Raw genomic sequence first — 26,242 nt, forward strand, 5'->3', positions numbered from 1 at the left:
TCCCCGCCCGCGCCTCGGCCCGGCTGCGGCCTCCGCACGCCCGGTCCCCCCGCGCCCCTTGTTCTCCGGGTCCCAGCGCCGCCCGGCTGCACGGCGCAGGCTCGGCCCAGCGGCCCCGCCCCGCCCGCCGCTCCGGCCCCGCCGGAACCGGAACCGGCGCCCCGCGGGAGCGACCCCGCGCCCTGGACCCGCCATGGAGCGGGATCGCCATCGGCGGGAACCCCGCCAGCGTGGGCCCGCACCCTGCCCCTAAACCAGATCCCGCACCGATAGGAGACCCCCCTCTGCTGGAGCTGACCCCTCATTCGGAACTGACCCCCCTACACAGCCATCCACCCCTGCTGCTGTGCCCCAYCTGGCTGCGTGGCCCCTGGGACTGCACACCTCCAGCCCCATCGCCCTGGTCCTTTGTCACACACCTCCTAACCTTCCCCATGCTCCTCAGATGGCTTCATGCCCTTTGAGTACAGCTTACAGAACACGAGGCATATCCTGCTCTACCCTGTCCTCCCATGGATAGACCCCTTTGAACTCCCCATWCTGTTTCTGATGGCCACCACACACAGGGACTACCTCCCACCTCAGTTATTCTCCAGCGGGGCTTCCCTCTGAACCCCTTGTCCCCATCCAACTATCCCTGGTACTCCGACCTTTTCCTCACCCAGCAGACACTTCTCTGCTCTTCATGAGCATCCTCCATTCCATATACCATGGCCTCTTCAACTGTGCACCCTTTGGCTCTGTGTGGTTTCTTCCCATCCTCTCTCTCCCTGGACCCCATCACACTCTTACCTACAGCCACCAGCACTGTGACCCAGCCCCTAGGACTTGCCTCTGTTGCACAGCAGTCTCAGGCAGGCTGGGTTCCCCTTTGCACACCTTGCCAGCACTCAAGGGGCACAGAGGAACCATCTCCATCAGCAGCTTCCCGGAGCTGTGGCTGAGAGCAAAGCTGAGGTGGATGGAGCTTTAGGAACACCCACCAACAGGAAGGGCAAGAAACGCCTTGCACCATCCTGGATTAGAAGGAACAAATGCAGAGGAAGCACCACACCACGGGCCTGCACGGGGCATGAAACCAGATCAGCCCTCAGCACTAGACTTCCCTGCTGCAGGAAAGGGAGCCAGAGTTCCTATGGGGAACAGAGCCAAGCTCCTGAGGCTGGCAGGTAGGCTGAGCTAAACAGCCTCCTCCTGCATKAAAGAGTCAGTCCTAAAGGCATTGCTAGCAATTACCTGGGCAGCACTGCTAGACTGRGTGAAGAGCCTGGCATTAAATTGAAAAAAAAAAAAAAAAAATCAAGGGAAGTCCTCAGGTAAGCAGAAGCTGTAAAAGGTGTGAGACTCTCCCATGTTTCCACATCAGCTCTTGGAAGACTGTCATTTCCTCATGCTTGGAGCTCTGTGGTAAAAGCTGGTATACCTGGAATGAACAATCCAGGTCAAGAATAGAAAAGTTTAAARTTGCTTCTTGCTATGTCAACCCTGACAGAGCTAATCTTAAAAGTCTTTTTGCAACACCTCCCTGCCCCAAAAGCAGGCACATGTGAAAGAATCCTAGTCTGCCCCAAAAGCAGCGCCATTGTCTCACCCACCTCCCAGCACAGCTGTGGATGCACCTTGGAGCCTATATTTGTATATCTTAGGCAYCTCTGTTACCAAAAGAGGAATTTTTGGTAGTGCTGTGCTCCCTTGAGCACATGCAGCCCAGGGCAGAGGTGCCACACCCCGCCCCCTGTGTCGTAGTAGATCAAATCTCATTGCTAAGCTGCCTTTTCTTTTAGAACAGGCCAAGTGACAGAATAGACTCAATGATAGATCAGTTKAACTGCTCACAGAGGCCTTGTACTGCATGACTCACTAAATGGAACTTCAGAATACAGTGCCAAAGAAATTAGCAGTAGGGGATTGTGCTGAGCATTCCAGGTCAAGGAAGAGTTTCTGAATTGCYTGTTGGTTTACTTTTGCAATTATTGCAACTTTAAAAATGCAGCATTGATAACATTGCTCCAGATATTTCAGTGCATCTCTGAAGAGCCCAAAGCAGAGGTGGCTGTACTCGAGTTCCACCACTTACACCTTTAAGCAACATCAAACTATTATCTTCTTTTAAAAGACTTACTGTTGTTAATTGAGGTTATGGGTTTGATGCAGGAACACCAGGTGACCATCCATCCGTAGTCAGACGACTATTTACAGCCTCAGGAAAATAAAATACTGCTTACATTGCCCAGAGATGGGTAGCAGTGACTGATCTTTCAAGATTGCTCTCAAAGGCATTTCTAGTCTTCCAGCCAAACAAAAATCTTGACTGAAGCAAGTAGTTTCAGAAAAGAAAGCATCAAGCCCACCCTATACTTCAGCAATGGAATAAATGCTCTTTTAAAAAAGTACAACACGTATCTGCCCATAAGGATGCAGCACCATGCCAGAACTCCACCTTGGAGAGTATCAAGTGTCCTAGTTTGTTTTCTTTTTGCTACTCTGTTCTTGGCATCTATAAAACTACCCCACCATATACAAGCAAGGCCCAAAGGATGTGGCCAAAGAGCAACATTCTTCCCTTGGATTTTAACTCCTGGGTAAAAAAGCAGATCCTACCACAAAGATGGAGCAAAGGAGGAAGGAATGTGGAAAGAACAAAAGTGGAATTATTACTTGGCACAAATAATCAAGAACTTCTGGCAAAACAGTGCAATTTACAGCACTACATGTTAAATTTATTTCTAAGCCATCTTCACACTGTAAAAGGAAAAAAAAATACTTAAGATGTCCAAGGAGATTTTAAAATTTCCAAGTTCTTGCAGCTGGTTTGTAAATGGTTTTACTAAGAGCTCTGTAGCCGTCTTTCCCTGTCTCTGCCAATTCATATTTCCCAGCATCAGGAGGGCACAATGCAGGGTCTATCAGCCAACATTCTCACTAATTCCCATAATGACAAAGGATAACASATTTAAGGTTGATCTTTGCAATATAATTCTGTACAAAAGCAAACCTCACCCACTTCAGGATTCCAAGTTCAGAAGTTTTAATAAACTTCTCTAGCTGCAAACAGAGGGGTCATGAGTTACCACTGAACACTTTAACCGATCAAAAACTGTGCTGATATCTCACCTGCCTATTGTGTACTTAAAATCTCCTGAGGAAAAAGTAGTGATGAGTTATTTAACTTATACATGAAACACTTCTCAGGCATGTACCACAACTGGAAACACACAATTCCAAGTCAAAAAAAGAAAACAAGCTGGTAACACCAGGATAGTTTTTATTTGCTCCCTGAATTAAATATTGGCAGATACAGAAAATTCAGATACCAACTATTTCCCCAACATTTACAAGACTGAGTTTGCAATGTCAGAAAACAAGGACATTTATGCACAATCCTGGCAACTGATAGTGTGAGTGCACAAGATGGCCCTGCCTGAACATCAATTTTTTAGAGGCAGTATCCCTGGTCTCCAGCATCCAATGCTGTCCCCTCACTGACAATTGTGGCACCACGGAACAGCCAAGTAAATATCCTGAGTGGGCAGCTCCAGTGCATTTCCCCCTGCGAAGGATTTATTCCATGCTCCTCCTGAAGGGGCAGAGGCAAGGTCAGCACATCCAACAAATAACCCACCTATGAAAASAAGCTGAAACAATGCTTGCTGTACSTTTTCACTGTGTTCTTTGAGCAGGGGAGAACACAGCACAGCGACACTTCCAAGGAAGCTGTYCCTAAAGGCCTTGCTGCTGCCACACATTGCCTGGGCTAGAGGYACACTCACTCCCTGCTGCCTGCCGAGCTGCTCTGTGGTTGCAGAGCCTCACAGTGGTTTGCAGCACTTTCCCTGCTGTCTGAGGGAAGTTTTCAAATAAATAAACGGCCATGAAGTAAGCAAGCTTATATAACTGAAATCATGTGGATACACAGACCATGTGCTGCTGAAGGAAATACCATTCGCTCCTTTTCACACTGGAGCACAACTGTGCACTCTCCTCAAAGCAGCTGGTGCAGTCAGTGCCCCCAGGGCAAACTGCAAGGGTAGTTGGTGCAGCAGGAGGAGACAGRCACCTCTGCTCCCTTTTAATAAAAAAAATTAAAAGACACTTCTCTAAAACTTGTCTGCTAAGCTGGGGGCACAGAAGAACAATCACATGCAGGATGTGGTGATCTGTACAGCCGTCCACCATCAGCCAACCCTGCGGGGGAGCCCAGCACACATCACCCCCAGTCCTACAGCAGGGGAAACACATGGTTTTACCAACTCCACTGTGCAACCTTGTGTTAGATCCTAGCACGGCAGATGGCAAGAGATTTTCCCTTTTGGAAAGATCACAGAAGTGCCTTCTAGGCTGCAAAATGCCTTGGGCATCCTCAGACAAGTGCACCTTCTCCAGGCGCAAGAACTGAATTCCAGTCCTGCACTCCAGATCCTAATCCACATGCTCTTAYTCACCAACCTTGCCAGTGTCTCTTCAGCAGGAGTTCCCTTAGCTCCAGAAGCAACGACTCCAAATACCTTAGCTGTATGACCATYCTTCCACAACCCTGATGGTTAGATCTACAAGAGCATCGTATCCATTTGCATCTACTCTCTCCCCTTGTATTAGTAACAAGGACCTCCCAAAAGATAGCTTATAGTACATCATATCCAGGTTCCAGAGGGATTTTAGGTATCACCGCCTCCTGCTTTTCCCTTATTGTTTTTACACTGGGTTGCAACATAAGGTGCAAGTGAGGAAGGGAGGGAAGTGGCAAAGTTGGGAACACACAACTGAATTTACGATGGGATTGTCAGTCACTTGGATGTCAGGCCCCACATCTACACACCATGCACTGGCATTGATCTTGCCCTGCCCACTCGGCCCAGAAAGGCAGTGAGAGCCTCTTCTCATGCTGAGCCACCACATCAGTCTTGGTCGCCATCAGACGACTCCTCCTCCGCCTCCTCCAGCCACTGGATAAACTTCTGGAGCTGCAGAGAGAACGAAATGTAATTGGGTAACAACTGACACCTAAGAGATGCTGGAAATGCTCAACAAATACACTGTGTGAGTGAGCACCAACTTATCATGCACAAGAAGGATAAAGTGTTTCCAGAAGAAACAGAAATGGAGGCAGATTGAGGGAGAGAGAGGCAATTAGCTGAAAAACAACCGGGATGCCACATACAAATGCAGATTGGTTAAATTCCTGAAGGAGATTCCTCAGTCAGACAATCCCCACAACRTTCAGCAAATAGACAAAAGTTTGAGTTTTTCAGAGCTTGAAGCTGAGAGATGGCAGCTGCACCTTAGCTAAGATAGGAAAACTCYGCTGGGAAAAAAATCTACTCCCTCAGAAACTGCTATGAAAAAGGCAGCTCATTTTACATTTTAACTGGGCTTGAACAAGCAGCTGAAAGCGCTGCTGACCTATACTAATAGCTGACTTTGCAAAGGTTTTAAACAAAGTTGTTTTTCAGATGGCTTTTTTTCCTCTACTCCTTTTCCAGATCCAGGGAGGAGGACTGGAACAGGGCTCAGCCAAACTGCAGCACAAAGTTCTGCCTGATGGAGGAGGGAAGTTTATATGCTCCTTGCAACAGAAGCCAAATGAAACCACTCAGTACAGAAAAAGCTTAGAAATATATGTGMAGGGACTGCTGAGCCAGGAATGAAAGCTTCAAAGGAATTGCATGGGGCCAGCACACAGGGCATTGGCCTAAAGCCCATTTCAAATGAGTGTTGGCTTAGAGAAGCCATGCTGCTACTCCAGAAAGTGCTGGCCTCGTGCTACAGAGAACCCACTAAAAACAATCCTCATGCTACCTCCATTCCTCATCCAAACAGGATGATTATGGCAGAATCCACAGAAAAGCCTGTTCTGGAGAACAGARCTGTGTTGCTTAATGCTCAGGGCACTGGTGTTTCTTGGCCTATCATGTGATGGCAGCTGCTCCACAGAAGGTGACAGTGACACCAAACTCCACCCGAAGTTTCTTTCAGCAGCTGTTGTCTCTCTCTCCCCCCACCCCGGCCTCTCCCAACACCTTTGGGACTCACCCGTTGGTTTTTACGAAGCTGCTTTCCTTTGTCAGACGTGTCCCGCAAAGAGAACCAATTGAGAATTACATCTTCTTCCAGAATTTCCAGCTGGTAAAATGTCATCAACACCTGCATCAATTAGAAAAGAGCAACAGGCTCTCTATAAACTCTTTTGGGACTAGCTCATGTCCAAGTACAAAGTTTGCACGTAATCTGTGTCTCTCAGCTCTGTCTTCACCAGAAGGCACTCAGKCTGCTTCGTTTTCCTTTTACTGTTAAAAATAACTGCGCTTCTCCTACCAAGCCTTATGCTCCTGACAGATGCTGTGACACATAATCAGTCAAAGTTCAAGTCTCATCAGCTTCAGCTCTGTGGATGCTGGATATGACTGAGAGCAGTGGGCAACCAGGGGTCACAGAGGACATCAGTWCAAGACGTAAGTTCTCTTTTTAAAGCAACCCAAACACCACCCCCAAAGCAGATCCAACAAGCAACTGATGCAGGCTCACATACAACAGTGACACGTGCAGAGGAGCATGAACCTATCCAGCTCTGCCCCAGGCTGTGTCCYCCTGCCAGCTCTCTCTTTGCAGTGCCTTATGGCAGGTGTCAAAGCAATTGGTCATTCRGCAGCTCAAGCCCCTGCCCCATGAGCGAGGGGGAGATGTGATCAGGCTTTCTCAGGGTGCCTTTGTGCTCAGGCAGAGCAGGCACTTTGCAGTMGGTCTCCCTGCAGCACAGCACTAACAAAGCTGGCTGCCAACTCCAAATATAAAGTGTCACTTCAATTCCCAGCCTCTAGAGAAACCCAGGCCCCTAGAACAATGGACACATGCCAAACAATTGCTGTAATTCAAGGACATTTTGGATCACCAAACTGAATGCTTTTGGCTCTAGTCCTAAGTGCTTTGCCATCAGCCAGAAGCACTGGTAGCAGAAGTTAGGATTACTCTTTCTTGAGGAACCAAGTGTTAGGATGCTCTAGGAGAGCTCTTCCAAAAGAGGCAGAGGCTTCCTGAGTCACTGCTAAAGGAGACTTGCAATACAAGTCAAATGCTCTCCATGTGATAGGGCAGACAAAATATTTGTGAAGGACAGTGAGGAGGAATATACAAAAACTCTCAGAAGCAGAAAGACAGCTAGTAAGCCACATGTCAGGTTCCTTTTTATTCCAAATTTCATAACTAGCTCAGACTGAATAAAATCCCACTTTTATTCCCAGCTTTTTTGTTTTGCTCTCCAAAGTAGGACAAACCATTCAGCAGCTAGATCCCAGGGACCATGGGGACACAAATGAAGTAAAGCTCTTCCTAGAGCAATTCTACGGCCTTGCCTCTTCCAGTGTCTAACAACAAGGGCATCTATGTTGGAAACTGCAAAATAATAGCTCCCCACAGGCTGCAGGCTGGTAATTAATACTCACCCTCAGCTGTGCTCCCTTAGAGGCACAGGCAGACATAGAACCTTTTTTTTTTTTTAGAATAAATTGTTATAGATTAATTTTCTACACGCGCTCTCCACTGAGACCCCAAAATTCTCTCCCCCAAAGCAGAGAGGCAATGATGTAAATAGGATGCATTCCCCCGTGAATCTAGCAAAAACAGATTTGGGAGGGAATACTCACTTTAGCTATTGATGTGCAGAGACTGTCATGTTCCAAGAAGAATTCCTCAATGGCACGTAAGGCATTCAAGTGATCTGATGCTCGTTTTATGTAGTTCTTAAACAATGGGGTCCAGTTCTTCAACAGCTGTGGGGAGAAAACACAGAAGAGCTCCTGAGCTGAGATGGATGGGTGCACTCAGTTTTTCAGCTGTGTTACACCAAGGAACGGACCCAGGGAAGCATTTTATGAAACCATTCAGCTGACCACTTCGAGTAATTGACTCTCTGTCCATGAAACAGATGCTATTAAGTCTCACTTGTGAGGACAGAATCTGATTTTATTAAGAAGCTTTCAGGATATCCATTATCCTTCTTGGTTTTGCCTCTCTATATGAAATACCAGATCATCACAATAAATTTGTTCRAGGGAGTCTGGTATTCAAACAAAATCTCTTCACTGCAGACTGAAAAGGAGAGATACCTACACGCTACTCACAGCCTCCCCCCACAGAGCAGCTGACATTTCAGTGGAATTTTCCTTCAGAGCAGAAGGATGAATAAGAAAACATAGAAAAAGATAATGCCAGGTTAATTACCAGCTGAGTAGATGAGAACAGTGAAAAACAGCCATCCCTAAAACAGGAACATGTCAGAGCAGCCCCTAAGTGCAAATCACACATTTGCTGTGTGCCTAGAGGCTTGTTTGGATCCTGAAGCCTGCTGCAGGGAATGGGTGGGAAGGATGAAGGGCAAGAAGCTGTTACACTATTCGTTGTTCTCTCCTCCAGGGCTTATTTTTTCTTGAAGTCTTAAGGATTTTTTTAATGATTCTAGTGTTGTCTCTTCAAACAATATTTCTGTCTGAGTCCCCCACAGCTCTTTCATTTGTTGTACATTTCTGGGAAACAAGCAGCAGGGAGCTCTGCAAAGCAGCACAGACTGACCTGAATCTGGGATARGAGGTAATACTTAGATGCCTATCCATAAAAATTTTAAAAGGTATGAGAACTTGGATAAGAAACAAAAATTCTTCATYGGCCACATCATGACCTGACCATACCATGAAAACACTGTAGGAAATTAAATCAGAGTTCCACATCATTTGAAATGGAGTAATTCAACAGCAGACCATCATGAAGCCCCATCCCTGGCATGCCTGTACAGATACACTGTACAGGTATCTGTGCCCTCAGCAGTGTCTCCTTACAGAACACATCTGGTCTGTTTTGAAGGGAAATTGRCAATTCAAAGGTGCTTGGGGTGTGATGAAAAAGTTAAATTCAGGGTTAATCAGTATTATTCTGTCCAGGGTAACCGTTAACAGGCAGTACCCTGAGAGAGGGAGAGCTCCAGGACACACAGTAGAGCTAGAACCCAGGCTATGGAGATAGCCCATGACAGTGTGGACTATCAAAGACAGCCTGAGCTAGGAAACTGCTCATCTACTCTGCAGTGCTGCACTCCAGCACCTCTTCAAACACATTCACTATGCAAGTGTGCTGGCATTTGCATGCCTCGAGCAGAAACAAAGGAGGGAATTAGTACAAACAAACACATCTGTAGAGTAGAACATTGACTGTCTCAAGGAACAACAGTAACAGCACAAATAATCCTGGTCATCATGGTACCACAACAACTCAGGATTCTATGGCATATTTCCAGGRAGTGTTGTTTAGCAAAATGCTTAATCCTACACACTCTCGCCTCCTCTACAACCATCTCCTGCATTTTTATTATTCTTTGGAATCTTCACCTCAACTGCAGTAAAGCTACTGGAAAATCCTTCCAGGCTAAGAAACACTTTGTAATACCTTTCTATTAATGCCCTTAAATTATAAGCAGGTATAAATCTAATCAGAAGCTACTGAGTTTCTGAAAGCAAGTTACTTATAAAGGAAACACTCACAACCCCAGGACTCAATCCAGTGGGCCTATTGCTGGGAAAGGSAAAGAAGAAAAAATATACCATGTCAGGTTGAGAACATACACTGCATTGTAGCTGGTGCTAATGAGGAAAGTAGGGCTCAGCCCCACAGAGGCTCCAGAAAASCATCCTCTAATCCTGTAGAACCAGAGAGGCTGTTTTGGGAGTTTAATGAAAATCTAAACTGGAGAATTAGCTTGTGATGTGGATTTGAGAAAACACTGAAAAATGTGAAAAGTTACCTGACAGAGAACCCTAYGGACAATATCACAACTTTCCAGGCTTTGACTCTACCCGGGTAACTCCTCAAAACAATCTGCAGTCTGGAGAAAACAATCAGATGTCTCTGATGGATTGATTCACCTTTAGTCAAATCTGGTCAATGATACTTTAACAAGTTCAAAGGGGTTTGTGATCCAGCTCTCTTCTCAGAAGGACAGTCTGAACACCAAGCTGATTTCACACCTACCACCAGCATAGAACACCATCAGGAAGTACGTGCAAAACACAATGGAAGAAACTGTAATTACAGCCGGTTATACCACAACAGCCTCTCTGCTAATCACCAAAAATGCCTCCAGCAATGGCAGAGATCCATTTGGTCCCTGGATAAGGAATCCCACATTGYATTCACATCCATAGCATTACAGAATCCCAGTTCTGGGAAAGGTCCATAGCATCTCTGCTTTKCAMCTTGTACAAGAGCTAAATGAGATGCCTGACATACATCCAACTAGATACCTCTATTTCTCAAGCCTCCATGTTTCATCTGAAAAAAATACYCACAGGCATATCCTTTACTAGATGCTTGTTTCATAAAATTGTTGCAACACTTAAGAGCTTCATGCTCAGGAGCCAGCACTTCAGAGCACATACTGTGGTTTCAAGTCAAACTGTACATCATATCTATGGCATTCCCACAATTTCCCCTCCTCAGCTGTTCAGGACCGCTCTACCATAGGTTTTACACAAGAAAGACATCCTATTTCAGCATGTGTTGGTCAGAGATGAGCTACAAAGAGAGTGTGAAACATAAAAYAGGCCTGCAAGGGTCAGTGGGCTTCTGATACCCATCATTCTCAGAATGTAAGTAACCCCCTTCTGTCAACAAAGTAACAGTTTCCATCATGTGCAGCTCTCAGCCCAATACTGCTACTGCCCAAGGCAGTTTTAGCTGCACAGTTTAGCAGCAACAGCTTTCATTATGTATTAACCTCYACCAAGCCAGTGCCTGGGATTCACAGGGTGTAAATAAGAATTAGTAAATTAATGGAGTGTACTTTTTATTAACTAGGGAATCAAAAGTTGCAGAGAAGCCACTGTTTTAGATGCTACACATTTTCTGCCTGAAGAACTGTTTCTTTTCAGAGCACTGCTGGTTCAGAGCACAAAGCTGCTGCCTCAGAAGACCAGTGATGTGTTATTAATAAGCCTTTGGAGGCTGGTTCACTACCTCCATTAGAGGCACATCCCATCTCAAATATTGGGTTATTGAAATGGTGACAAACAGCATGTGTGCAAGTGAACACAGCTGTACTTCACCAGGACACTGTGCTCCTGCTGAAAGCAGTGCAGAAAGCCAGCATAGCAATTCTGCAAAGGCWCCAACCCAGGCACAAACTGTCCCAGAGAAGGATTCTCTAAAAAACTTCCTGGCTGYTCTTCACAAGGCAGCATCTGGAGAAACTGGCTGGAATGATGGCAAATTGATYTGACACCTGGCTTGCTTTGATAAATCTAAGGATGATTTGTGTTTATGAAACAAAATTATGAAATATTTTATGAATGAACACAATTCCCTGCCTAGACAAATGCCACCTGTCCATGAAATGGGGCATGGTCACTCTCAACATTACATTCTGATTAYTAATACTTCTCACTAAAGGTGAGTTGATTTGCTCTCTCTGCTGCTAAACATGAGTATTAACTTTCTTTCACGAAAAATATATGGACAAAGTTACCCGGAGAAACTTTTCCCACACTACCATTGTCTTCAGCTTCTAGGGGTTTGGGACAATTACACAAAACTTTACACATTTATACGCTTCAGCCCAAACTAGAGCATGTTCTGACTGAGTGCTGCAATGAAATTCTCCTGTCCCACTCATGCTAGATTAGGACCCTAAGCAGGGAGACAAAGAGATGCCATATCCCCCTTGGGATTAAAAAAAAATTCCATACTACATAACTACCAATTCCACACAAACTGTTGTCTAGATGTACTTCTTTCCACTTAGAATCTAACACCTGCTCCAACATTTTCCTCAGTCCTACTTCTTCAATTCTCTTTTTCTAGGATAGGACATGCTATTCAAGAAAAGAGTCTGGAAAATCTCACAAAGCCATTTGAAGAACAGATAAGTTTACATGGATGTTTTCTGCAGAAGGCAGAAATTCACTTCCAAGCGGTGAATTAAGTACCATGCTTACACCTACACAAATTAGTTTTCCACTCTTTCCCAACAACTGAAATCACATATTTCCTCAGAGAAAGGATTATGAGGAAGTCTAGTGTTCCTCTTAAACTCAATCTCCTAAAAAAAAGGTAGTCTTAAAAAAAAATTGAAACAGCCTGTCCCAAACATGTGTCAGACTTTTTATTTCTGAAAAAGCATCTTCATAATCTGTAGAGTTTGCAAAGTCAGATTCGTAAATGGACTGTAACAAGGGGACAAAAATACTACAATGACTTCAGCTTGGGTGAACAAAACCATTAAGACTGCCTGCTTTTGGAAACAGATCCTACCCTATTTTGTCTGCCATAAAGCAGGAAATTAGGTTGGTATACCCAGCTATACAACCCATCCCCCTAGAGCCAAAACAGAACTTCATCTTTGCACAAAGACACAATATTGTGCCTTTGCATTTGGCTGAAAAAAAAATTGGCACCAACTATATTATGCAGACAAGTAAGACCTTGGAAAGGATCCCATTGGGAGAGAAGTGCTCTCCACTGCCCCAGGGACAGGACTTGAGATGGACTGGAACTTGKTTGCTGGAATGCAAGCATGTAAAGACATCTCTAACAAACCTTCTCTGTTCTCTTTTACAAATGATGCACTTCTGCTGTCTCACMCAGGCAACAGAAACAACCATGGGTACTGAAGGAGAGCTCCCAYACCTACAGTCTCATCTGTGCTCTGTCAAGCAGCTACAACAGTTGCAGTTCATTTTCACTTCTATAGCAGACAAAGACACTCATGAACTCAAGGAGTTCAGGTGGCTCCAGGCTTAACCAAAGAAACTTCTCAGGCAGAAACCACCTGGAGCACACAGAGAGACTGCTACACACTAGGAGACAGGCCCAAAGAAGAGTCAAATGGAGCWGGACTCACAGGAAGTAACGCTGAGAAATAGTTTTGGGAGTCCAGGTTTGCATCCAGCTGCTGCAATGGGAACTCCAGGATCACTTTACTGAGCACCTGCATCATCTCCTTCAGGCCAATGTTATAGGCATACCTATGATGAAAAAGGCAAAAAACCCTCAACATTTCACATTACCTGATCCCTGCAGACTGTGGCTATTGACAGAGATAGAGCAGAAAATCTGATTTTTATATTCTCAACCTATTTTTTATTTGTTTGGTTGGTTTTCCAAATATTCAGACCATAAACCATCTTGCATTGCATCAGGCCCTGCATTAAAGGCCGTAAATCCTGAAAATCTGCTATCACAATGGAACAAGCTGCTGTGGGGTCAGCACCCTCACATTTACCAGAGTGCTGTGGGAATGCTCTTGCACAAAAGAAGGCAAACAGGTTTGGATTYGAGAAACACTAGATAAAAGGCACTCTGATTATGTGTTCTAGAYTTGCTGCTGTAAAAACACTGTGGACAAGCCACAGTGCAGCTGGCTGAATGCTGCAATGCACAGAGCATCAGACCCTGCATGAACTTCCAGGCAGTTGTGCCAAGAACTGGCTTGCTCTCTCCAGTCCACAGTTATTTAGCAGCAATTCAATCTCTTGTTACAGAGCTGGGGCCAGAAAAGCCTAACCACCAAGGATGCTAGAGATGCAGCTGGTGCTCTCCATCAACTCCTGTCATCATTCAATCATGATCTCTCAGCTGCATTTCTCATGCTCTATACTGATAAAATGGCTAACAATGGGTATTCACATGGTTTCTCCTCTTCTTTTGACATGTCTGCTGTCAATTCCAACTGTTCAGCAAAAGGGACAACATCCCTAAGGGAACACTCACTTGAGGGAGTTGATTTCCAAGACCAGGTTGTCACAGGAAATGTTTTCTTCTTCGCCCCTTTGTAATGTACCCAGAACCTCATTCTGGAAAACTAATGAAAGAAAGGAGGGGCAGTTAGACACGAGGGAAAAGCACAGATTCTTCAAACTGCTCATTACTGAAGCAATTATGCCTTTCACAACAAAAACATTCTGACACAGAGTCTATTTGTTCTTTGTAAGCTGACAGAAGCCCACAGCAATTATACTTATCAATGGTGGGATGCAACTCAAACAAAGGGAACTACCTACTAGATATCATTGATCTATCCACAGAGACCAGTACAAAGCCATTTATCTCTGCAGCCTTTTAWAGCAGTTTCTATTACACTTTTACARTCTTCCCTTTCCTATTCAGACAAGCCTCATCTTCCCATAACTAAAGATATGAATTCAAACCTAAAATYTATTGGTTTAATTTCCTTTGGGGAAACATTCGAACACGAGCAAGTTTTTTTGGTTTTTCCAATTTGGTTTGAACTTCTTTCAAATCCAAGCTTAACACAACAGAACAGAAAAACAAAACATCYTTGGCATAAGAGGCAGCTCCTACAAGGACGTTTATTTTTCCAGCATGATTACAGCACTAAGGTGTCTACACAGGGAGACTTTGCTGGACCTTCCCAGTCTCTAAATTCAGGCAATGACACTGCCTTTAAACAGACAGCTTAGGAAGATCTCTTTCATGAAGGTCAGGTGATGAGGAATGAGAAAGATGGAGGCTCTTTGTCTAGTTTCTCATCCTTGACTGCCTTAGGTTATTGTCCCAACAGCAATACAGGGAATATTAGAGAACTCTGTAGAAAATGCAGCAAGTGAGATCATGAAACAACGCACAATTTTCTATTACACCCAGAGAAAGTAGCACAAATCTCACACACTGCATTATCTGCAGAATCRCTGTGCTTCTTCAGAGCCTATCTCTCACCTTTGATGTCATCCAGCTGAGGGGACACTGCCCGACTGTCTGGCTCCTCAGAGCCCATGCTCAGGTCACTGTCAGACTCACTCTCTTCTTCAGAGTGCAGAGCTGGGCCTGAGGAAGGAGAAGACGCAGCATTCAGCACTCAAAAGCTGCAACTGTCATATGGATGAAGAATCAGGTGTCCCAGGGACTTCCCAACCAAGTCAGCAACTCTCTGTCCTTGCAAGGAAGCTTCTATTTACAGGTCCAGATGATTAGATTTGCTGCAGAGGGAACACTACAGCTGGCACTAGGATAATGGGATTTTTTGATTCTGCAGGCAGACAACAAAGGACAGGGACAAAAGCAACTGCATTTTGCGCAGACTGCTGACTCACAATGGAGCAATGTCAGCACACTCTGTCACTRGCAGGAAGAAAGCCAGCAGCACCCGGAATAGCCAAAGTGTATTCCCTCTGAGGGAGGGCCAGGTGTCCCATAGTGCAGCATTCCCAGSACAGACAGCTCTGTGTGTTACTGCAAGGCAGATATCTAATATACCTTTCACAGAGCACAGAAAGAAAAAATCTGGTCCATGACCTGCTTTTACCTCTCACCTTCCTTCCACGTATAGCTGTTACCTGAAGCCAGTCTGCTTCACAGATCTCAAATCTTACTCTAATCACAATTACCAGCATCCCACTTAGCCAGTTTCCCCAACACACCCCTGCCCATTCACCCCCAGGTGACCAAACAAAATTTTTCCTCACCCCATAGACTTTGTCTCTGCTCTTCTTCATCCTCTTCATTCTTGTCATCTGCTTTCCAGAGATAGCCYCTGCCCTCGGAGCCGACATCCTTTTTATTGTAACCTGAGAAAGAATCAGCAATCAGTGTAGATGTACTGGATTTGCTTACAGGCAAACCTGAAATAGACTGGTACAACCTGAATATTACTGCCCCTAAGTAGCCTTCATCAGAAGAGCTGGAATCCCTGCAGATGCATGTAGATCTCAGCTTTTATTTTCTCACTTGTCTTGAAGAGTGACTGACTTACTCCTCCCTATAGCAGCAACATTTGGCAGACCATGTTTAGATCCCTTGACAACCCCAGACTGTAAAAATAGTACATCACAAGGACAAAGCCTGTGGACACAGCTGAATATCCTTGGTTGCCCTGAGGAAAACACACAGGTTCCAAGCTGGATGCAGCTCTAAGCTTCACCCTTGCATTGCAGTGTCTAGAAAAAGGTAGGTAAAGATCCCAAAAGATCACAGAAGACAAAACCTTCTACATAGCTTAAGTGCACAGAGACAGAGACTCTCATACCTTTTAGTTTCACTTTGCTCTCCTCCTTGTTCACACCAGAATCATCGCTGAACTGGTCATCGTCYTCTTCCTCCTCATCTGGGGGATGAAGAGAGATCACTGTGCCCTCAGAGAGAGTGATGCCAGGACCCACTACCACCTGCAAATATGTGAAACTTAGCTTAAYGAAAAGCACTCTGACTGGCCCTTTGTACCTCCACCAGCAGCTCCAGACAAGCTGTCACTAACAAGTATAGCTGAAGATGGCTACATCCCATACCATACTGCCCCAGCCAAACAAAGGGAAGAAAAGGTGGGAGCAGTAGCACAGCCTCTACCTGTGTAAGGAGGCTTGGGGCAGCCCTGTATTCTGRAATGGTCTCGTGTAAGATTAGTAACGTGCCAGGAGAGGCAGAAAGCAGACCAGACATAAACCAGCTCACCTGAGAGGAGAGGACACAGCGGGGCTTTAGCTTYACTTTCTCCTTCACTTCAGCCTCATCACAGATAACAGAATGGTGGATCTCCACGTTATCTGCTATGTGCACTCTGTCCCACAGAACAGCTCCGTCCAGAGTGACTTTATCACCTGTTACACATCACCAAGGACAAACACGTTGAGCAAGGTAGTCTGCTGCTCTCCCACACTGCTGAGTCCACCAGAAAGCATCTTACTGACTCCAAACGCCCTTGATGCTTGATGGATGTTAGATGACAGGGGAAAATTTGCCTCAGAGGCCTATGTTCACTTTTTTTTTACTCAAGCTGAAAGATGAGTTTGCTCTCTACAGAGATTTGAGAGTAACAACTGACATCTCAGTTTTGGACAAGCACAGCCAAATCACAAAAAAAAACGTAGAAAATCCAGTTAAGGCTAAGAAGGAGTGAGCTAGGAGGGAGCAAGGCTAGGAGTGAGCTGCTAGGAAGCAGCTCACAAAAATGGGGACAGATGTCCCTCATTTGCAGGATGCTGGTGGGTGATAACTCTAGATCAGTAAAGGTCATGCATGCTGAAACAACTCATTTGCATAAAGTACTTTCCAGCTTCATTATGGTACCCTGAAAACTTCAATCCATTTCCTCTTTTGGAAAACCAAGCTTTTCTCCTTTCTTCCCATCAGCAGTAAATCAGTACCCACCTATCATCCTCTCTCAGTGCCAAACACACTTTAAAAACTGAATCCYAACAACATTTACCCTGGCAAGGCTAGCATATCCCCCATTCTTACACTCACCTATCCTACAGTTCTGTCCAATAACACTGTTGGTGATGGAGCAGTTGCTGCCAATGACCGTTCCCTGCCCGATGAGCACATTCTCTTCCAGCACGCTGCCGTGGCCAAGGCTCACATCCACACCTCGGTAAATGTTGTGTTTAGAATGGGTGTAACTCTGGTTCTTGTCATCACTGAAGTTCATCTCCGGAGTGAGAGGATAAACCCAGCGCCGGATGAYATCAGAGCACACAGCTTCATACATCAGCAGGTTGCATATATGAGCACCATACTCTTCTGTCATTACATGCATATGGATCTGGTTCCCCAGGACCTGGGAGATGGGCAGGAGCATGTCAGAGGGTTCTCTAAGGCAAACTAACAGGATCTCTCCCTTGTAACAACCCTCTCCTTACCTCCTCATTTACCAACAGACCACGCACGAAGTCATCCCGTGTCTGGTAGTCGAAATTGTCTGTGAACAGTTCAGCCACCTGCCAGGAATAAAGTACATGAGAGAAGCCAGGTAATTAGTGGCTGTTGAGTGGTTCTCAGAGAGCCAAGTTATACAATATAGGAAAGTGACGCTCAAGCCTTGAGTAAAGCTCTGACTCCCTCTGCTAGGAATGTTGACCTTCCCATCTCCTCCTCCTCCTATTCCTCCAGAACTCAAGAACAGATTCTGGTTTTCAAAAGGGGCAAGACACTGCTTTAGCATTTCCAAGCAATTTGCCCAGCCTTACTTTGTAGTTTCACCCYCATAGGAAGRCTCTAGAMAAGCTTCATCAGATATGAATGGAARARATKTTAGTGAGCCTTTGCTGCARTAACTCTGAATGTTACCCTAACATGGTACMAGCTTGCAAGTACTGACACTTATCCATAGCACAGCCACCACCTCTGCTCCACAGWTGTTATTATACCCAAAGTGAAATAGCTTATTTTCTGAAATAATTCCATTCTGTGCTCAATCAGCCAGTCTCTGAATGCGTCCACCATGTAGTTCTGCCTGGGCTCCAGCGGTGGACACCAGAAACATACTGAGTCCCCCTACATTCCACAGAGTAGCACCACATGATCAGCCAGGCCCTTAGATCAGCCAGTTCTGTTTTCCAATTCTGGTACTCAGGCCACACATACCCTCTGCACACCAACAGTACCAAGGGAGCAGACTGAATTTTGGACCCTTGCACAGACAAGACTCACCTGTGGAGAACAGATGCTGATATGACAATCTAGCAAGTCATGGCGCACCTCAACATTCTCAATAGAACTCTGGAACAGACTCTGAAAGAGAAAAAGATTCCCATTATCTGAGTGCCTCACACTGTACCAAACCCCATAAGCTTTCTATATGCCAGGGGCAGTAGTGACTGAATTATTAAACTAGCTGAAGTTGTGAGGATCAGAGAAATGTACMATCTACACTAAACCAAATCTTAGCAAGCCCAGACTGGTCACACAAAGAGCTGGGTGTCACACAGCAGACTGCGCCTGCCCTTACACAGTGCAGAAACAGCTTGTATTTACAACAATCCCATTTTCTCAAGGTGGCTCCTTACCTTAGTCTCTGGGAGATACAAATGTACAGAAAAACACTGATGATCCAAATACAGCTTTTACATCTGTGAGTCAGTTTTGTAATGTTGTGTTTTGTTTCTTTTGGGTTTTCCTTTTTGGTTTCCTATGGTGAACTGTGCTTCCAACTGAAGACATGAAATAACCTTCTGATTACAGATTTGGGTATGAAAACACTATACAATCACAGCCTTAGTTATGAGCTGAAAAATTAAAATTGGTCCATCTATCTCATGGAGAAAGTGCCTCCATGTACATTTACAGAGCATTTATTACATTACTATGTGAACAGAGGTAATAGCAAGTACCACTCCTTGCACCTCTGTTATTCCCCTCCATGTCAGGCTCAGTGACACTTCAAAAAGGAAAAGGTTATTAAACACTGGAATGGATTGCCCAGAGAGGTGCTGGTGTCCTATCCCTGGAGGTGTTCAAGAAATGACTGGACATGCCATGGACTAGCTGACAAGGTGGAGGACTCTCTAATGTGAGAGGTCTTTTCCAACCTAAATAATTCAGTGGAAATGGTCTATGTATGACAGTGACATATGCACCTCAATTTGGGAGCCCCTGCAATTAGCACAAATAATCTCTCTCACTTATTTTACACCATGAAAAGGAAATAAAGGGCAAAACCTGAACTTGAGAAATACATCTGCCCCATGTTCAAACTGAAATGAGTCCAAGCATGAYTTCACCAAGCCTCAAATAAAGATCAAGGGAAAAACGTCAGTTTACTACAAGTTATTTCCTATCATCTGCCCCTACAAGAGGAGCAGCAAGGACACTTCCCCAGCCCTCACTTGAGGAGGATCTCCTCCTTGGGCAGGCTGCCTCACTACCACAGCCTGTTTCCACCTGCCAGCTTCCAGACGCACCATAGGAAAGCGGAATCTTTTCAGCCCCTGGGTTCTCTGGTAGTGAAGGACACGGTTTGTAGCACTGTCCATAGCAATAACAATGTCATCCTCCTTGCACCTGGCRTGGTGGCCAGGCGAGGACTCCTTGAATATCATCGTCATCACAGACACATTCTTCTCCATCTTACGACGTAACCTGAAAAAGGAGRGCAGAAYTATGAGAACACCCTTCAGAAAGATACAGCCTGGAGACTCAGCACACCAGGCAAGCATTCACTCTTTCAGCACCTACTTGTGCTCYTCCAGGGCTTTGGATATATTGAAGTTGGACACCACATCACCAGTGACAAGGATGAAGTCGGAACGAACGAGGGACTTGGCATCCACGTCTCGCAGCACGTCACCAAGGGAGCGGTACAGGTCCGAAGTGACAAAGCGCACCGTGTTGGGAGACGTGTGCCGGCACCACTTGGATTTTCTGGAAGAAGAAAAAAATCAGGAATGCATAAAGAAGGTGTTCCTATAGACACGCTACGACACAGCGTCCCCATGGGTGTCACATCTGTAAGGGGATGCAAGGAGGATCCTGTGACACTGAGCCCATCATCCCCAGGCTCAGGCAGACTCAGAAACTGGACTGAAGAACAGTCCCACAACACTCAACTGTTTTCATGCACTGCACAACCACCCTGCTATACAGGACGAATGGTCTTTTCTGAGACCAGCTGAAAGGGAATTTCTTGCAGTTTTCATCAGAAGGATCTGATGAGGCCTTTCTCTTTGGAAAAGAGAAGAATACTTTCCATGATGAAACAAAAAAATAAGATATTCTTACTGCAAATGCTCTTTTATCTCGGCTGACTTCCAACAGCAGAAAACAAAGGTTTCTTCCACTCCAGTTGCTGTTAGGAACTCCAAAGTATAGTCAATCATGGCCACATTYGCCATAGGTAAAAGAGCCTGAAAAACACCCAAAACCAAAGAACATATAGATAGCTGAACAAACACTCCAACATCAGCAACAACCTCTTCCAACTTGAGGATACAATATCATCAACAGAACCACAAACACATAACACAAGTAACTGCTCCACCAGCTTTTATAAAAATCTTTTAGAGCTGATCTAAGCCATAAGAGTAATTTCTGATTTTCTAGGGGCAGATCCTCAGTTCAGAGAAAAAGGCATAAAAAAGTGAAGTTATCACTGAAAATTCTTCAAGGAGACTCAGATAAATGAAAGAGCCAGAGGAAAAAAAAGGTGCTGATTCCCTGACTCAGGCTTTAACTGCTTCAAGAAAAACCTGTCAGACATGAATGATAAAGCCACAGTAAAATGAGTGTCCAGAATTAAATAAGGAGAAAGAAAACCAACCTAAGATGAAGCAAGTACTCTCTTGACTTGAGATTCAACTCACACTTTAAACTGAGTTACTGAGTCACACTGGAGCAATGGCATACCATCCTTTAATTAATTTTTGATGCTGTTTCATTTCAGGYCTGAGCTCATGTGTATAATTACAAGCACCAGAAACATTTAATCAGCAAACGAGGTAATATAATTCTTCAGACCTAAATTCTCCAGAAGCTTTTTATGTTCCTTTAACAYACAGCCTTTTGAGCTGGATAAATAAAATGCCTCCCCTATCCATTTTTCTAGCCATATTCTTTCACGCTTTACTGCCGGCAAGTGCCAAGATATTATTTCTTTCCTYTATCAGAAACAAGCCTGCCCAAACCCGCTGCCACTCCTGCACCAGCCACACACAAGGAGCCAACAGGGCAGTTCGCCATGCCATATGGAAAAGCGGACAGCACCAACACAGCAATTAGATCCTCGCTGTTCTCCAGCGGGGGACAGAAACTCCTACGGGCGAGAACTGTCGGAGCGCAGGAGGGCGGGAAAAGCCGCGGCGGGGGCTGCCCGAACCCGGGGGCTTCGCCGCCTCCCGACCCAGGCCGGGCTCTCGCCAGACCCCTGCCCGCCCCAGCCTCCCGGGACGGCGCACACCGGGACAGGCGGCCCCGGAGGCACCGGCGCGGCGCGGGCGGCAGCACCCAGAGGGGATTTCTCACCCGCGGCCGGTCCTTGGAGATCGGGAAGAAGCGGCGGTTGAAGCTGTCGGCGACCAGCACGGCCTGGAGCGGCGGCGGCGGCTCCTCCTGCGGGTCGGGGCCGCGGGCAGACCCCGCACCCGCTCCGCGCCGCGCGGTACCGCGGGCCGCCATCGCCGCACGCGGCCGCCGCCGCTTCCGCTTCCGCCCGCCACGGGAACGGCGACGGGCGCCCGGCGGGGACACAACAGCGCGGGGCGGCGCGTCCCGGCGGGAGCGGGGCGGGAACGGGGCGGGAGCGGGGTGAGGGCTCCCCTTTGCCTCCCCAGCATCGCTCCCCTCCCTGCATCACCTCCGCCGCCAAGATCCGGCGTTGCACGGTCTCAGGAGCGGGGAGAGGCGTTCCATCGCCATCCCCCGAGGAGGAAGCGGGGGTAGAGCAGCACAGCTCCCCGGCATTGCCGGGGACGGCCGGGACTCGGCCTGAGGAAGGCCTGAATGTCCCCACACGGACATCCCCAGGTGGCTTTGGGGTGTGTGTAGTGCTTTGATGTGACCCCGCTGATGTCCGGCTTTGAGAGCAGTGATGTTTTCTTGATACACTTCGTAGAAGTGATGTGTTTGTGCTGCGTTTCCAAATGTGCGGACGCTGCTTCTGCAAAGGACAGCCTTGATGTGAGGCAGCACACAGCTGACGGGAGACAGGCATTCACAGCCTCTGCTCTGTCACCTCACCAGCCTCTCCTGCTGCCCCAGCCCCTATAAACTGACCCACTGTGACACCCAGCTCTGGTTCTCGCTGTCATCAGCTGTCATCTGCCACTGAGTGGCAAGCCAAAGACTCAGAGAGTCTCGAATTCAATTGTGATCTGAGAGAACACAGGGCATTTTCAGCCCCTCCCGAGGGCGGAAGGTGCTTACTCTTATCAGCCCAGGGCACACAGCATGGCCTTTCCATCCTGARGGAGGGACATTAAGGGAGGCACCACACAACCACAGACCTACAGCACTGCCCCAATATCACCTGCAGCGCTGTACAGCCCCGTGGCATTGCTGAGGGTTCTTTAGTAAAGAGAAGAAAGCTGTAATAGGCAACACACAATATTCCTCCCCAAGTGCAGGACTTAAGTATACAAAACAAAGTCTCCTCTGTGTCCTGAAGGACTCTGCAGCATTGGGTATTCCCTGAAATTTCCCTGAGCAGTTAAAATATTCACGTGTCACTTACGTGGTGCCATCTGTGCCCAGTGACTTGTGACTGAGCCCTTGCTGTGCTGCACCTTGTGGCTGAGTCGCTTGACCTTAGCTAGTGGTTTGGAAAAAATCAGCAAGGATGGACAYAGCAAGAAAACAAAAATGAGCTGCCCGTGGGAAATAAATCATCCCCATCCTTTCCAAAAATAGGTATCTGCATACCCTTGGGAATTCTGGTGCCCTGGCAAAGGAACTAACCCTGGAACAAAAGATCCCAGATGGTTTCAGCCCAGGGGTTACAGCCTGAGGAGTGATCCAAGAGGTGGATTTGTCATTGCCTGAGGGCAGGACAGCATTTTAATTCCTGCCTAGGTAGCACTAAGTGCATAAACAGCACCAGAAATCAGGTCTGATCCAGCCTGCACAGCCACTGCATGTGTTGGGACCGGGCACAGAGAGGTTTGACAGGGGAATCAGCAGATTATCTGGCTAATTACATCCTGTTCTGTCCAAATGAGGTGAGTTTCCAAGACGTTGCCCTGGTAAATTGGCAAGAACAGGAGAAGACAAATCAAGGTAATTGCTAATGAACTTGATAAATATTCCTCAGGCTTTGCACACACCTTGCCCTTTGGTCTCACCAGGAACTTGCAGGCCAGCAGCACCCAAGCCAAACATTTTCTGAAAGCAATGTACTTCCAGGGAGCTTTTAAAACTGAAATTACCTCATGGAAATTGAAATGAGACTGAACTGGATTAGGTTGGAGGTCTGTCAATCCCAGTATCCCACAGTATGTGGGCAGGGTGATGGGAAGACACAAAGCATCACAGGACWGCATACACCAGCTCTGGGAATGATGTGCCTGGTGGGGATGCTCTGCTTTCTGAGATATCTTCCTGGTCCTTGTTCCTTCATTTTTGACCCTCTTCCCTTTTCTGTTTTTTTGTTCTCTCTGAGCATCCCTCTGTGCCTTCCACAGAGCTGTGAGTCTTTTGTCATCTGAACTCCAGGTCAGGGATGCAATTAGTGCCTAAACTCAGCTCTTCTTGGCCCATTCCATGCTGGCAGAGAGCCTGGTTTGGTTGGGGCCATCCCCACACAGTGCCAGAGGTGACAGGGCCAGGCCATGAACCCTGGAACACCGGAGCCCTGGGCACTCAGGGGAKTGTTCTGAACTTCCACAGGACAGCTGATTCTCACTTGCCAGGTCTAGAGAGGGGTCTGCCTGCCCCAAGAACCCTTGGAGGAGCTCCTGCCTCTGGGAGAAGGGTAAGGAATGGCCAGGACATGGACATTGTCCAGCCCTCTTGTTCATCTGGGTGACTCTGTGCCTGACACAAGATTTACCTGAGCACCAAATCAAGTTCTGCAGGGAAAAATGGAACTGCAGACAACAAGTAAATCAGTAAGCATGAGAGTGAGACAGATTCTACACCCCAACCATTCTGCCTCCCTCCCTCCCACGCCCTGGGCTCTGGCCAAACAGGGACAGCAGGGACACTGACTCACAGGCTATTCATCCACTCTGCTCATTTGGGCTTCTCCTGTGCTTCTCAGCAGAGGGTTTCTGCCAGATGAACTGCTGGGCCTCCTTCACTCTTGGGCCCAGGGCTGACAGGCTTGAGAAGGTGAGCTAGACACGAGRCCACCCTGTCTGCATCCCCCTGGGTCTCCAGCTGCCCTGGGGTACTGCTTGCAGAACTCCCTGGTATTSCTTTCCACCAGTGGGATGTGCTAACAGGGAGGATGCATTACTGYTKCCTGAGCTCTGGGCTGCTCAAYTCCCTGWACTCAGCTGCTGCTGTGCCAGGTGGGACATGCAGTGAGACAGGAGTTCCATCAGCACTTCCCCAGCTGCCAGAATTTGGAGATGAGGCTGGAGGGGTCCATTTGCAAGGGTAAAGYATTCACAGCAGAGAGGTGCTGCTGGTGGATGTTGATGCCATGTCTCTGGGTACCACACAGGTATGTTAAGCTGAGCAGGTTCCCCATGGGTGGCACAGGTCTCCCTGGAGGGACAGGGGACAGCAGGAGTGCCCCACTGTTTACTTAGAGAAGGGATATCCATGTGACAGTCTGTCTGCCACTGACCAGCCCTACCTGGAGCTCAGGAATGAGATGAGAGGGAAAGCACAGCAAAGTTCTCTCTAATTTACTTCTTCCTGGGACTTTTCCTGGTCCGAGGCTCTGCCCTCATGGACACAGACTGAGCAGTATGATATACAGCCCTGGATATTTTAGCCGAGTTTTCAGTCCTTTACAAGCCTTGCTCCAGTTTCTCTTTCTTGCAATGTTTTTTCTTTCTCCAAATGGCCTCAGCAAGCAATAGCTCCTTCCAGATTTCTTAGGTAGYTCATGCATGAATTCTGTATGATGTGATTCATCCTTCAGGACACTGCTTCCATTATCTCTCACCAGCAGCTCTCCTGAGGACGAACACCAGCCCCAGAGTGATGTGCTCATGTCCAACTATCAGACATGGTCTTGCCTAGGTAACCATGGGGCAGTTGCAGGAGCTCCTGTGTGCTGCCCTTCTGCTATCACTGCTTATGCTCAGCTCCATCCTCTGCTGATTCATCCCTCTGGTCACTCTCAGAGACCGAGCAGGCATGGCCAGCACAGGCTCCCCAGTGAGGACACCCTGTCCAGGGGTGGAAAATGAGTCAGTGACCATCTGGGTTTGGCACGTGCTCCAGCCACAGGGACAGCAGTCCCTGGAGGCAGCCACCCTGCATGACCCCAGAAGCTGCTTAAGCCTGAAAAGCAAAGGACATTTCCCGTGGGGGACAGTGCTGGAGCAGTCACAGGGACCAGCACTCCCAGTCACGCGGGRACTGCCTGAGCACGAACACCCTGGAGCGAGGCTCCTCAGCCTGCAGAGCAATACTTCCCCTGCATTTTCTGTCTTCCTTATTCACATACAATTTTTTTGTACCACTGCTGCACCAGCAATACCTCCATCCTTGGGGTCCCTGGCCTTCAAGCYCTACCTTAGTCCAGGGTTTACCTCCCTTTACCTCCACAGGAGCTTTGTGCTCCTGTTTGGCTCTGCAGTGAGCYGTGTGAAATTGAGCGGCAGCCTCTGAGCAGATTCTTTTTCCCAGTTCAGTGATGCATAAGGTGGGAGGTAGTAGAGCTGCCTCCTGTTTTCCCAGCTAACCCATTTGTAGCTCTGATATGTGTGGATTCCTGTAGCAAGAGAAGCTGGGAACAGCCCTCCCCAAGCAGGTATGTCAGGGTAGCTGAGGGAGGCTTGCACTTCAGTAATCTCTTCTAGGAAGGGACTTGTGGGCTGAGCCAGAGAGAAAAAGGTCTAAGGCTGGGTAACCACCACCTTGGGACTGT

The 26,242-nt window shown here is 47.0% G+C and overlaps 1 protein-coding gene across 1 annotated transcript; it reads right to left on the reverse strand.

The window, feature by feature from the left end:
• Nucleotides 1-2,743: 2,743 nt before the first annotated feature.
• On the reverse strand, nt 2,744-21,903 carry EIF2B5 (eukaryotic translation initiation factor 2B subunit epsilon). Its single transcript, XM_057367145.1, has 16 exons — nt 21,724-21,903; nt 20,485-20,609; nt 19,942-20,127; nt 19,668-19,845; nt 18,418-18,498; nt 17,628-17,705; nt 17,233-17,545; nt 16,441-16,586; nt 16,019-16,157; nt 15,459-15,560; nt 14,713-14,820; nt 13,747-13,837; nt 12,878-13,001; nt 7,638-7,763; nt 6,031-6,141; nt 2,744-4,961 (listed from the first exon to the last, which is right to left on the reverse strand). The coding sequence occupies exons 1-16, from the start codon at nt 21,874-21,876 to the stop codon at nt 4,896-4,898; spliced, it is 2,127 nt and encodes a 708-aa protein (XP_057223128.1). The 5' UTR covers nt 21,877-21,903; the 3' UTR covers nt 2,744-4,895.
• Nucleotides 21,904-26,242: the final 4,339 nt, after the last annotated feature.

Source organism: Malurus melanocephalus, unplaced genomic scaffold, assembly GCF_030028575.1.
Source record: "Malurus melanocephalus ecotype Western Australia unplaced genomic scaffold, MMel_1.1 scaffold_75, whole genome shotgun sequence".
Classification (NCBI taxonomy): Eukaryota; Metazoa; Chordata; class Aves; order Passeriformes; family Maluridae; genus Malurus; species Malurus melanocephalus.